Source organism: Egretta garzetta, unplaced genomic scaffold, assembly GCF_000687185.1.
Source record: "Egretta garzetta isolate BGI_Z169 unplaced genomic scaffold, ASM68718v1 scaffold94, whole genome shotgun sequence".
Lineage (NCBI taxonomy): Eukaryota > Metazoa > Chordata > Aves > Pelecaniformes > Ardeidae > Egretta > Egretta garzetta.
The window spans coordinates 6,784,022-6,796,785 of NW_009259683.1; the positions used below are offsets into that span (position 1 = coordinate 6,784,022).

Below are 12,764 nucleotides of genomic sequence, written 5' to 3' on the forward strand. Positions count from 1 at the left end.
AAGCTGGACTAAATCCCTTTGCATTTTTGTGCCCTTTGAAACATTATTTTGTTTCTTGACTCTGGATGTTCTTAGTTGCTATATTTTCACATTTGAAATTCCGCTTTTGTTTTTGGAAATGTCTGCGTTCATTCACTAGCAATTGAATATGCAGTCTGTAGCTTATTCAAATTTCTCTCTTTTGAAAAAGTTTTTGGGAAGACTTTTAAACCTCTGTTACTTTGCTACTTAAATAACTGATAATATAATGAAAAAAACCCCAAACCATGTTCAAAGGTCCACAGCATTCTTTGAACACTTTTATTATGTTGCACTTTGTTATTTTGCATTTCTTGAAAATGAAGTAGAATCCAGAAGTAGAATGATTCACCCATGCTTATGATTAAACCTGTCTTTTTTTTTCCTCTTCCTGTTTCAGATGTGAGATGGAAAAACAAATTCTGGGGAAAGTCCATGGAAATCGTTCCAGTTGGTACAACACATGTAACTCTTCCAGCGTAAGTTCTGCAGTCATGCGTCGCTGTTCACACAGAGGCACAGACATGCTTGCACACACTGGAGCCACGCTTACCCAGATGAGAACAAGCTGTGCTATGCCGTAATTAAACCTTTGGAAGAATTGGTGATTATGATTTAGTTTAAGAAGACAGAGAAAAAACCAACCCAAACCCAGAATTATGTAACAGAAGCGCTAACTCTTCCAAGGATTATAAAAACCAAAAGATTAAATAGAAAAGATCAACCTGCGTATCTTGAAAAAAGCAAAGTTGGTATTTTCATACTTCAGTTGAATTTCAGGCTTCATGCATTTTAAACTCACAGGGAAAAACTGCATGGTAGAGGAAGCTATGAATTCTTTTGCTTGAATATGGTTTTGGGGGAGACTGTGGTGGTGGTGTTGCTGTCTTTTGTGCTTACATTTGTACGGACCCTAACACCATGGAGTCCTGGTCTGTAGGTGAGGCTGATCACTATCATCACTGCATAAATAATTATTGTGATAAATAGAAACCAGTTGTATATCTGGTGTTTATTGTCCAAGGAAGCAAGCAGCCACTGTAGTTGAGTATAGTTTAATTTTTATGTTTTTTTTATAAAAATCTGCAGTGTTCCTATCCTGGCTTGTCAGATTGCCCATTATAGATCAACAATTAAAATCCTTTAAAATTTGGCCTATATCCATCGTGTTTGCAGAACCAGAGGTCTAAAGGTTGAGTTGTGTTCTAATTAAATCTGTTTTCTAAAGAGAGTCTACAAAATTAATTATTCTGCCATCTGAAAAAAGAAAAACCCAAGAACCTAGCACTTATCCAGCTAAGCATGCCTTTTTCTTTTAAGTGGGTAAAATTGCAATATAATAAGATAGTATCCAAAAGGTAATGTATAAACATGTTGTGTTCATAGTGGGTAGCCTAAGCTGTGGAGTGAAAGGTCTTTAGGATGTGAGTGAGGGTTCAGAGGGAAGGTAACTAATGGATTAAGGCCCATGGTGGGCTGATGAACTGGAAAATAATCTGATTCATGTGTGGGCTCCAGGTGCTGGTTTCTATCCCTCTGTATGTGATACAGAACTGGGTACAAAAAGGGTACTGAGGCTCAGGAAAAATAAAGCATTAGTATTAAGGTTATTTTTTGAGTAAATACAGTATTTTTAGCATGTGTAACACGGCATGTGACCTGCAGTTAGGGGCAAGAAAACAAGTTACTATAGGGTAAATTGGCTGCATATCTGCTAGTCTGTAAAAACTGTCCTTGTGCATGCTCTTACAAAGCAGCAAGTGAAAGCAAGTGATTAAGGCGAGGTAAGGAAAGATTCTAATATCTTCATGGGACGTGTGCGAGGCAGATGCTGTGGGGAAACTGGTGCTTTGTAAGTTTACCCTTTACCTTTCCAGTAGCAACTTAGCTATCAATACCCAGAACAAGTTGTAAAATATATGTCTACATGAGACCTTGGTGTTCTTGAAGTTTTATAAGAACATATACTTATTTAATAAAAGGTAAAATGTTCTATTACCTATTGGTATTTTTCATCTCTCCCCGTCTGCTGTCTTCCAGTGTGCAACTGCATCTTGAACTACCTGGTGAGAACTTTTGCTCTTGCCTCAAGCACACACAGAAGCTCACCCTTGAGAGCTTCAGCCAAGCTCAGTTCACTCAAGAAGTCTTCTGATGACTCTGGTGGCCTATGTCCCTGTGTTTTCAGTTGTCACTGTATTATAAGCTGTGAAATGGGCATTTCAGCCAGTAGAAGACATTAGAATTACTACTTTTGGAAACTTAAAACTGGTAAAGAGGGGCAAATAAATTGAGAGAAAACTGAGTTCCAGACCTAAGTTTATAGCAGAAGTGAAAAGGGTTTTCTGGGAGACAGGACTGTTGTCATAGGTTTTGTTTTTGAGAAGGTGTGTGACGAGAAGATGAGGCATTCCAGAAAAGAAATTGTGTTTTTTTTCTAATGCAAGTTCTCTGCAATTTTTCTCCACAAGTTTAAAAGCTTATTTGAACATAGCATGAGATTTTTCTTGTGTGTATTTTTCTTGCAGTTTTAAAGACCATTTTGCATGGAACAAGGTGACATCTTGCATCCATAACATCTTAAGTGGGCAAAGATGGATTGAACACTATGGAGAGATCATTATCAAAAACCTTAACGATGACACTTGCCACTGCAAACTGACTTTCATAAAGGTAACCACAGGAGTAACCACAGCAATGTTTCAGTGTGTTTTCTAACAGACACAGTAGTGGGTGGATGCTCTCTGCTGAAGCTCAGTACAACTGCTTACAGACTGTATTTTCCTGTAGTTCTGCTGTAATTGTGTGTGATTCTTTGAGAAGCTTTAACTCTGAAGGAACTGCCACTCACTAGGTAAAGCCAGACAGGAAAGAGAAGCAACAGCTTTCTCAGGTGATTCCACCTGAGATGCAGAAAAGTATGGGGAGAGGAGAGGAAGAAATATGATGAAAAACCTACTCTGTGTTTGATGAGAGAGGTAGGCACAAGGTGGTTTACCACATGCTTCCTGCTAACGCATTGGCATGTGCTGTGGTCGCATTCATTCAGCAGCTGTAGAACCAGTGCTTATGCAGGGTGCTTCATTCAATGCTTTTCTCTAGCCCTTTGCAGGTACTTGGAGGAGCTTAAGTGAGAGGTTGTGATGTTACTCAAAGCTTTTTCTTCGGTACAAGGCATCAAGATATGACTTCCTCAGGAAATGCTTTTATAACTGAAATTAAAATTAGGTTTTGGCTTCTTTCTAGTAAAGGAAAATCAATGAAAGCCTAAAACAATGCCAAAATTTCTAAACTGCGAAATAGTTTTGCAAAGCATGCTAAGATACTTACCTTAACATGCATTTTCTGTATCTGATTGCTGGAGAAAGGCTGTGCTTTACATAGAAACAGACCATACAGATACAAGCTAAGTACTTCAGCATACCTATGCAGCACGGCATACTCAGCAACAGAAGGAAAGTTTCCTTTTCTTACGTGTTTTCCTGAATACTTTGTGCTTTCTAAGAAGCATTAGGGTGATTTTTTTTTTTTAAAATACTTATTTGAAAGTACTGTAGTGTATTTGCAGAATTGCAATGGATGTTTAGAGTTCAAATTTTCAAGATTGAGAGCCTGAAAATCTTACACCTTAGATATTGTAAATTGTCTGAAGTGGAAATTACTGTATCAATTCCTTCTCTTCCTCTTCTGCAAATTTGGGGAAGGTGTAGAACTAAGTCAGGCATCAGTGTTACCTGTCATTGGGAAAAATTCAAGGTCAGCTATGCTTCACCTAGTACTGCCCCCAAAAAAGGCCAACAAAGTAAATATAATTCTCAACCTTAGCATTTTAATAAGTTGATTAATAGTACTAACAGCAGTTGTTTGCATGATATTGTAATGCACGCCTAAATGAACAGTTTTCATTTTAGAAAACCGCTTTACAACGTGGTGCTACTGACATGGCAAAATCACTCTCACTTGATCTCATGCACCTTTTTTCCCCTTCTTTCTTTTAATTCTAGGCGAAGTATTGGAATCCAAATGCACACGAGATTGAAGGCAGTGTCATGGATAAAGCTGGGAAAGTTGTGCATCGACTGTTTGGGAAGTGGCATGAAAGTTTATACTGTGGGACAACTTCATCTCCAAACTGCGTATGGAGAGCAAGTTAGTGATCAGAATGGCTAACGTACAGAACTTAAGATCTGCTTGAGAATAAGCTTACTGCTTTCATCTCCTTATTAGCCCCCAACTTCCTGTTATTTCTATGTGGAATATTAGATTTTTGTCAAGCATTTAAAATTTAGACTACAAGAATACATCATTTAACTTAAATAATATGGAGAACTTAATTTTATGGCTTCCTGCATTGTCTCCTTTCTACCTCATTTTCATATTTGGACATGAAGTGGGTATTGAGAACTCTAAAAAGAAGGTAAAAAAAAAAGTAACAGCTGTCCTTCCCCCCTTTTTGTGTAGAGAAGTGTGGTGTATTTCATGTATTAAACGTTGGAGGATAGCCCACAAAACTCAGTTCTGTAATGACAGCCATGTCTGAACTTCTCCCAAACTTGTGGGGTTTTGCCTACTGTAGTTTGAAAAAGCACTGTGATAACAGCATGGCCTTCATCACAGTTGTGCTCTGATTCAGCTGAGAGAACAGAAATCTGGTTTGTGGCAGTGCGATTATCAAAGGGGATGTTGTCTCTTGTCACATTGTTAAAAACTTCTTATTCCCCCAGAATTGAGACCGTGGTTCAGAGATGAACAAATGATGGAGGGGAGCTTGGAATTTTCCTTCTAAAGATAACAGCATTTAATTGGAATACTGAATGTACTCTTTTTCTTGTGCAGATCCGATGCCTAAAGATTATGACCAGTGGTATGGATTTACTCAGTTTGCACTGGAGTTAAATGAACTGGATCTGCAAACTAAGTCGTTACTCCCATCCACTGATACACGTTTTAGGCCGGACCAAAGGTAAGAAGTTTTAAGTATCTTCCTCAAATAGGTGTTACTCTTCTGTATGCTCACTTTACCCTAAGCTCAGACTATTTCATGTGTAGTGCAGTGTGTTTCTATTTCTGCATTAATGTGCATCTGAAACAGATATTTTAATCACTTATCAAGAGACAGTCTAGTAATTATGGACCAGTGTTTCCTAAAATTGGCTCTTGCATGCTTCTAGATAACTGCCTTTCCAAAGATGTTAAAACTTCAGTGCTTCGGGTACCAGATGTTGAGCGTACTGTGTTTGAATAGCCAAAAACCGAGACACAAATTTCTTTCTGTGGTGGAATTTCTACTGTTGCAGCTTCCAAGGAAAAGAGTATAATATGATGATGACTGAGCTTGTTACAAGAGTTACTTTTCCTTGAGTGCTTTTTGATAGTGCAGTTGTCTGCAGACGTAGCTGTTTACCTTTCAAACACTGTGGACTGCCTGCTGGAAAGATTAGACTATGGAGCTCTAGAGGACCTGGCAAAGATGGGGGATGGGAGCACCAGTTCTGCATCTTATCTTCACTGGTGCTACAGGTTTCTAGAAGAAGGTAATATTGAAGGAGCCGAAATGCAAAAGCAGAGGATTGAGCAGCTACAGAGAGAACGACGGAAGGTGCTGGAAGAAAACAATCTAGAGCATCAGCCTAGATTTTTCAGGTACTATGTAATAATTAGCACATACTATCAATTACCATTTATTGAAATTCTTATTATAGTTCTGGTTCTAAACTGCCATAGAGCGGGCTCCAGTTTTTTACAGGTTTCTTCTATATTCTTGATTTTTGTACTTTGGCAATGTAGAATACTCCAGACTTAGTTAAAACTCAGGATTATATATTGGTTTTTTATTAGTGCATCCCTTAATTTCTAATTTTTTTGCCTTGATGGTGATTGATATTTAGTCTGTTTGAATTTGCCCGAGTGAATGTAGCATCTTTGATCCTTTCAGGTGAGGTGAAGTAGCTGGATTTAACTTAATTACCTCAGCTGAACTTTTGCTGAATTCAGTGGGATTGCCTTGTGCAGAAGTGTGCAGAGTTGGAGCCTCTCATTTCCAGGGCTATTTTTGAACATGTTTCCCCCATAGGGAGAGAATGATCATTCAGAGGGCACTTTATTTCTTCCTGTTGTAAATCAATTAATGGGAGACTTCAGCCATCAAAAGACAAAAATGAATGCTGTGAGGACATGGGCTTCTGCCCTCCAGCTTCTCCGTTCTCCTGCAATGAAAGAGCTGGAGTCAAGGTGAATGTTGTAGGGGCCTATGTGTCACAGTTAACAGATCTGGGATCCTAATTTTTTTCTGGATAGATAGATACTGTACTTCTGACAAGCACAGAAATGTTTAAAATAGGTGCAAAAAGGAACTGCCTCAGACCACTACTTGTCCAAGGAGCTGGTGAGCTAAATCATCCCATGTCAACACACCTGCCAAGGAGAAGTAAATGTTGCTTCCAGCAAAGACAGGACTGAGACCAAGTCTAATACTTCATAATTGTATATTCACAGTGAGGCCTGTGAATGCAGATGAGGATTTGAATCCTCACAATAAGGATTTGAAAACTGAGATCTGTGCTGTAGATTTAAATAACAGAATAAGAAAATTAATTGCTGTACAGCAAAAGTGTTACCTAGTGTTAAGAGTAGATATGAATTATGCATTTGGCTTTTCAGTAGTGATTTCTCTCTTCAACAAATCACAAGCCTTGATTTACTTAAAAGAATAATTTGCTGTTGCACCAAAAAACATTGTACATTAGATTAAAAGCAGACTGATTGCTTCAGGGTATGGTACGTAGTGCAGCGAGTCTCGCCTCTTGACACAGCTATAGGCTGTCTTTCCGCAATAACTGCGGTGAGCCATATTGGAGAGGTAAAAGGAAAGTTTATGCTTTCCACTCAAAGCTGCCTTTGAGACCATGAAATAAACCTGGACTGTAGTTTTAAGTGCTGAGCACTGGCATGTGACAGTGAAATAAGAGTGTTGGTCTCAGCTGAACACCGGGCTACTGAGGTGCGTCTCCAAGGCCCAGTGCAGACGTGCCGGTTCGACTCCCCAAGCTATCCGGCTTTGTTTGAAGGCTGTACTGAGTTGCACTGCAGCTGGTTCGTTGGCTGGGTTGGGTATGTGTGCATAGGGCTGCATTGCAGCTCATAGCTTATGTATGGAAAATACATGCTTTACATTTAAGGCATTTGTTTAATCTTTGATAGGAAATCCAACGATGACTCCTGGGTGAGCAACGGAACCTACATGGGCCTCAGAAAAGAACCTGGTTTTTCCAAACTGGACAATCCCATCCTCTGGTGAAAGAGGAGCCATGTGAAGATACTCTGTGCTGTATTCTCAGACCTGATTTAGAAGAAGTATATATAAAATATATCTATATATATACACATATATATCTATATATACACACACACATATAATATATGTGTGGGGCGTGAGTATGTGTGTAAGTGTGCATATCTCCAGAATTGTGATTAATATAGAATATGATAATTCATTTGTTTTCTTTACTCTGACTATTGCAGTGATTGTTTGAATGTATAAATACCCTAACTTCTTTTTATAAAATATTTAATAAATAGTACTGAATGTTAACAGCGAGAGGGAAAAGAGAGAGGAGCTTTTACACTACTTTTCCAATGTGTAATAATGTGAGTTCTGAGTTAACTTATGCCTTATTGAATTGCGTTGGAGACAGTAGCATCAGCATCTCCTAGCTGTGCTGAGGAAACAGTGCAAGCCTTAGTAACTCAAACTGTAGGTAGGCTTCCACAGTTCAACGAGTAGTTCAGCTGTCTCTGAGCTGGTATAAATTACTAAAATTATCAGCTGGTGCTGGAATCAGAGTATGATCCTTTGCTGCCTGTAGAGAAGATTTAAATAAGCTTTTGTTTCTATTGGCTTTCTTCTTAGCATTATGGAAGAGGTAGTTCTGAGCTTACATCAGTGGTTCTACTGCCTTATGCATAAACTGTACCTGGCTAAATGTAGTGCTAGAAATTCAGGAATCGCCAAAATTTTCCACTGGGAATCTTCAGATTTTTATAGCCCCCAACAGGGCAAAAGGAGGAGATCCTTTGTACATAATGCTTGAGCACTGACTAGATGAAGCAGGCGCTCTCTTTTTCCAGTAAGTAAAATCTATACAGAGCACGAAATCCTGTGCTTCCATAGCCTCATTTGTTTTTATTAACCTAAAAATTGCAACAGGGAGACTTTTTAAAAAGTAAGCAAACTGGTTGTTTTAAGCTAGAAATTTTTTCTTAGTATTTTGATATTTTCTACCTCTTAAGAAATAAACAGCATATTTAAGATCTTATATTTAAAAAAACGACCATCTGCCTTATGGAGAAATGTATGGAGTCTTTGATCTTCCTCCGTTTGTTATGTCCAGATAAATATTCAAGTGTCTTGCACTAAATCAGTTGCATCTCTTTCCTGTAATTTTGTACATATGGCTAGATCTGTGAAACTACTAAACCATAGGTCAGAAAAATAGCAGAAAACAAATGTAGCAGAAGTCGCGCTTCTAATGAAGATTATAGAGATGGGCAGTATTTTTGTTTTTTCCATGAAATCACAATGCCACAGTCATTAACAGAATAATTTGCATTCCCACAAGTTTCTTCAAGTCTGTTCTATGTGTCTGTGACTCTGGCAAGAACACAGTTTCCAAGTTTGGATCTATATCCTGTCACCATCCCCACCTCCTTTTCTTTTTCTTACATGCCACTTTAATGACACAAAATAAACCCAAATATTGTTGGCCTGTTTAACTGGCTTATGACTGGAACAGTTGGACAGGACATGGGTAAGGGAGGCTCCTGGGGGACAAGTAGCTTGGAAAAGTTTGCGCTTTACTGTGTGCTGTGTTGCTCTAAAGAAAACCCATTTTAAATTGATCCATGTATTACATGTAACATGAAGGAAATACTATGAACGCTTCCATTTTAAACCAAATCTGTGATGTTGGATTAGATGTATATTTGAATTTTGCTTTCTGTTACCTTGAAGCCCCATTGTCTTAGAGGCAGGTGAATGCTTTTTCGCCCTTTTTCGCTTTGCTGAGGAACTCTGCCTCACTATTATTTCTGTAATTTATTACCAAAGAAGTTAGCATAATTCTTGTTATTTAATACATCTTTTAAAGACTTGACTACCATGCCAGCAGCTCACAATAAGGCAAGGTTCATGTCAATATAAAGACAAAATCTGGGCTTTGACTCCAAAGGAAATCTTAACCTCTGGGGGCTGTTTGGCTTTTTGAGGAAAGTGAGGATCTCTTCATGGCTTGTTCTCTTCCTGTGTTTTATTCTTGTATTGATGTCAAACTTGGCACAGAAATTAGTTGATATTTGTAATTATTCTTGCTGTTAGTAATTACCATTTATACTAAAAATAACATTTATCAACAAAAGAGGGTAGGGGAATTTAAAAAAAAAAAGCTTTTAAGAAAGGGAGCAAAAATTGTGCAGGCTGCATTAAACTTGCTCATCATCATATTTGGCAGCTACTGTGATTACAGTCTGATCTGATTGCTGGGTTTGTATTTTCTATATGTGGAGGGGATTTCCCCGTACTTTGTCACATGACCTAATAGTTGATAGCATCTGAAATAAAAGGATTAGAGGCCAAAAGGCAAAGTTAAAGAATTGTAATGCATTAAAATCTGCAGGTGTTAAACAAAACTAATCTCATATTTGGGTGTTTGAGTCATGATTTTTGAGAAATCAGACTGGCAGTGTTGCCTTGTATCTTACAATCTAAAATGTCTAAAATACAATTGATGAATGACAAGGAGCATTGGGCTGAGTAGTGCCTTATATAAAATTTTCTTCAGTGAAATTCCCATGTCAAGAAGGTAAACTTCAAAATTTTACTATCATCTCCAGAAAAATCATGCATGAGAATAATCCAGTGCATTTCTTAAATGCATGAAGCAAAATCATTGCACAAGAGCTCCTTTTGTAAATCTCTGATACACATCTGCAAACCCAGTGTAACCAGTTGTGAGTGATCCTCTGACCCCATGTTTCCAACAGCAGTATAGTCGTCCCTGCTTACTTTTGTACAAACTGGGTTTAGTTGTTAAACTTCTGTCAAACGTATATTAAGAAGTGGAAGAAAATGGTCTTAATGTTACTTGTGTATTTCTGCATAAGAATATATTAATCGTTCACAAACCTTAATATACTCTATACAGATATTCTTGGTAAAACATGACATATTGGTAATTTTTCTTCCCCAAAACTTCAGATGTGTTAATGGGTGCAAAACTTACATTATCTTTCTGCAGTATAACTATGACAGCTCTTGTTTCTAATAACTGACACTGAGGGACTTTTTTTTCCCCAGTTTCTACCCTGAATGGTAAAAAGAACATATTGGGCAACTTACTGCTTCCTTCCATACACAGCAGCGATACCCAAGCTGTTTAGCTCAATGGATCATTCTTAGAATTTCCTGATGACCATGGCCTGCTGTTGTAGCTCTCTTATTTGATGATTTGCTAATCATTAATTAATGTGATTTTTCAGGGCAGTTTGAGAAGCACTCACCTAGCACTGCCTTTCTTTGTCTACCCATTCACAAAGTAAAAAACTCACTATAAACTTATGTCAAGATGATGGAGCAGCTGAGGCCTTCGGGTGTTAAAACACTGGCTCGGTTTTCAAATCACTCGGCAAAGAAAGAAAAAAAAAATCAGGGAAATGGTGTTTGTAGAAACAGAAACCCACAGATCTACTTCCAGATTTGCAGACTTGACACTTAAGTTTCTGATTGTGGTGTTATAAAGCAGCATAACTTGTTTAGGAGGCTACTCTCGATAGCATAAAGTGCCCTTTAGACTGCATGGAACTGGAGTGCACCATTGATCATTGTATTCCTTTCTTAATCTCTGCTCTCTGAGGTATGCTTTACATATGAGTTTGCCAGCACTGATTTACTTCTTTTAGATGCTTTTTGAAATATAGATCCAGTAAAGTACTTAGGTTCTTTATACAGAGCTTGGAAAATTAGATGCATGGAAGGAAGAGGGAAAACAACCAAAATTTTGAGAAGGAAACATCCCAGGGATCTGTTCTTCCACCACCAAGTTTTCTTTGAAGGACTGCAAGGAGGATTGCTGCTTTCTTTTAAAAACTGGCCCCCGGAGGAGGTGGTGGTTGCAAACACAGTCACCTTATTATTTGGCATTTTAGTGTCAAAGCCAGATCACTGTACAGAAAGGAACACAAATTCATGGAGCCAGAATGTACAACCAGGGACAGCATTGGGGCTGCACAAAGGTCCAGTGCTGGCCTCACAAAAAGAACCCCCAAAACTCAACAAAAATCTCACGCCTTCCCATGCCCCCCACTTTCCCTCAGCTGTTTACAGTCCTGTTTAGGTTTTCTACATGGCCCCTCATATCTAAAAGTCCTTACTCAGTGTCCCATTTTCTCTTTATTAAAAAAATTTCTGAAGAATAGGAAAACAGTCCATTCTAACAAGCTTTTAAATGACTAATCATGCTGGAAAGCTGTAGTTAAAAACTTTCCCCATAAACATTGTGGCTGACTTCTGTATCTTCCTTGACAGTGAACAGGACTTTCTTCCCACTTGCACTCTGGAGTCAGACCTGGTAAGGGTAGCACGCTATGGAAACGTGCAGCTACATCTGCTCAGCTTACTCCTAATTAACGTCCTTGCATCTGCTTTTTGTCTAAATCTCTTCTGTCATCTCTCTAGAGATGCTTTGTGGAGCAGGAAATTTTCAGCATATCTTATTTTGTTCAATACAGCTCTTTTTTGTGTCCAACTCACACAGAGGGGGCAAGCTGAAGAGGAGTGCAAAACTCGGCCCACAGTGCATATATAATAGAGAGAAGGTTGAAATGCAACTTCTCCACATAACTGCATACATCTTGCAAGGGCCAGAGTCAGATGGTGCGATTCAAAGAGTGAAGTTGAAATGGAAGGGGTTTCTTTTTTTGGTTGAGTGTGTTTTCATTCATGGATTATGCCTACTATAGATAAAATTCACAGTATTCACTAACTCATCCTTTCTATTTTCTAGCTACTGGTGGGTGCAACTTCCTCCAGCAGCTGTGGGTTCATAAAAAACTGCACGTTACTTGGCTTATCTGTTGAAACTTAGTAAATGCTGTAACTTATCACCAAATGTATTACTGTACTGCTCAGTTCTTAGGTACTGTTCTTGCTGCAGCTTTTGAAAGCAATAAGAGATTTTTCCACATAAATAGTTGCCATATGTTAAAGAATTATTTTAAGCGGTTCCTTTTTTATATAAATTGTGGATTTGGTGTTTTTGTTGTATAAAACAAAACTGTGTTAAAGCTTATGAGAATGTTTGGGAGGTTGATCCATGAGAGGTGATGAGCTCTGTCAGCTCCACACCTTTGAGGCGGTTGGTATCCCTTAGAATCACGCGGTCTTGTATTTATGTTAACAGTATCTTCCTAGTTCCAGTACTGGAAAAACATACCACATGTACGAGGTGTTACACACACAAAGCTGCTAAATGCTGAATTTGTTGTTTGTTTTGATAGGGCATTAGTGATTTCAGAATGAAGAAAGGTATCTTATGTGTTAGAAGTATCACTGACTTTCAGATTTTTGAGAAAACATTCTGTAGTCAGGATCATTCCTGTTCTCTGCTTCACTTACTCCAAAAGCTTGTAATAATGTTGGAGCACCTTGATGCGCAATTTGATTTATTATTTTTGTCTCTGTAACCAATTTAGTT

At 38.3% G+C, this 12,764-nt stretch overlaps 1 protein-coding gene across 1 annotated transcript in view; it reads left to right on the forward strand.

Moving 5' to 3' along the window:
- Window positions 1-7,334, forward strand: part of OSBPL3 (oxysterol binding protein like 3) — a 67,201-nt gene extending 59,867 nt beyond the window's left edge. Inside the window, exons 17-22 of the mRNA XM_009638664.2 lie at window positions 419-497; window positions 2,547-2,691; window positions 4,023-4,167; window positions 4,855-4,981; window positions 5,539-5,661; window positions 7,219-7,334. Coding sequence (XP_009636959.1) covers window positions 419-497; window positions 2,547-2,691; window positions 4,023-4,167; window positions 4,855-4,981; window positions 5,539-5,661; window positions 7,219-7,315 — 716 coding nt within the window. The 3' untranslated portion in view covers window positions 7,316-7,334. The remainder of the gene's footprint in view (window positions 1-418; window positions 498-2,546; window positions 2,692-4,022; window positions 4,168-4,854; window positions 4,982-5,538; window positions 5,662-7,218) is intronic.
- The last annotated feature ends 5,430 nt before the right edge of the window (window positions 7,335-12,764 follow it).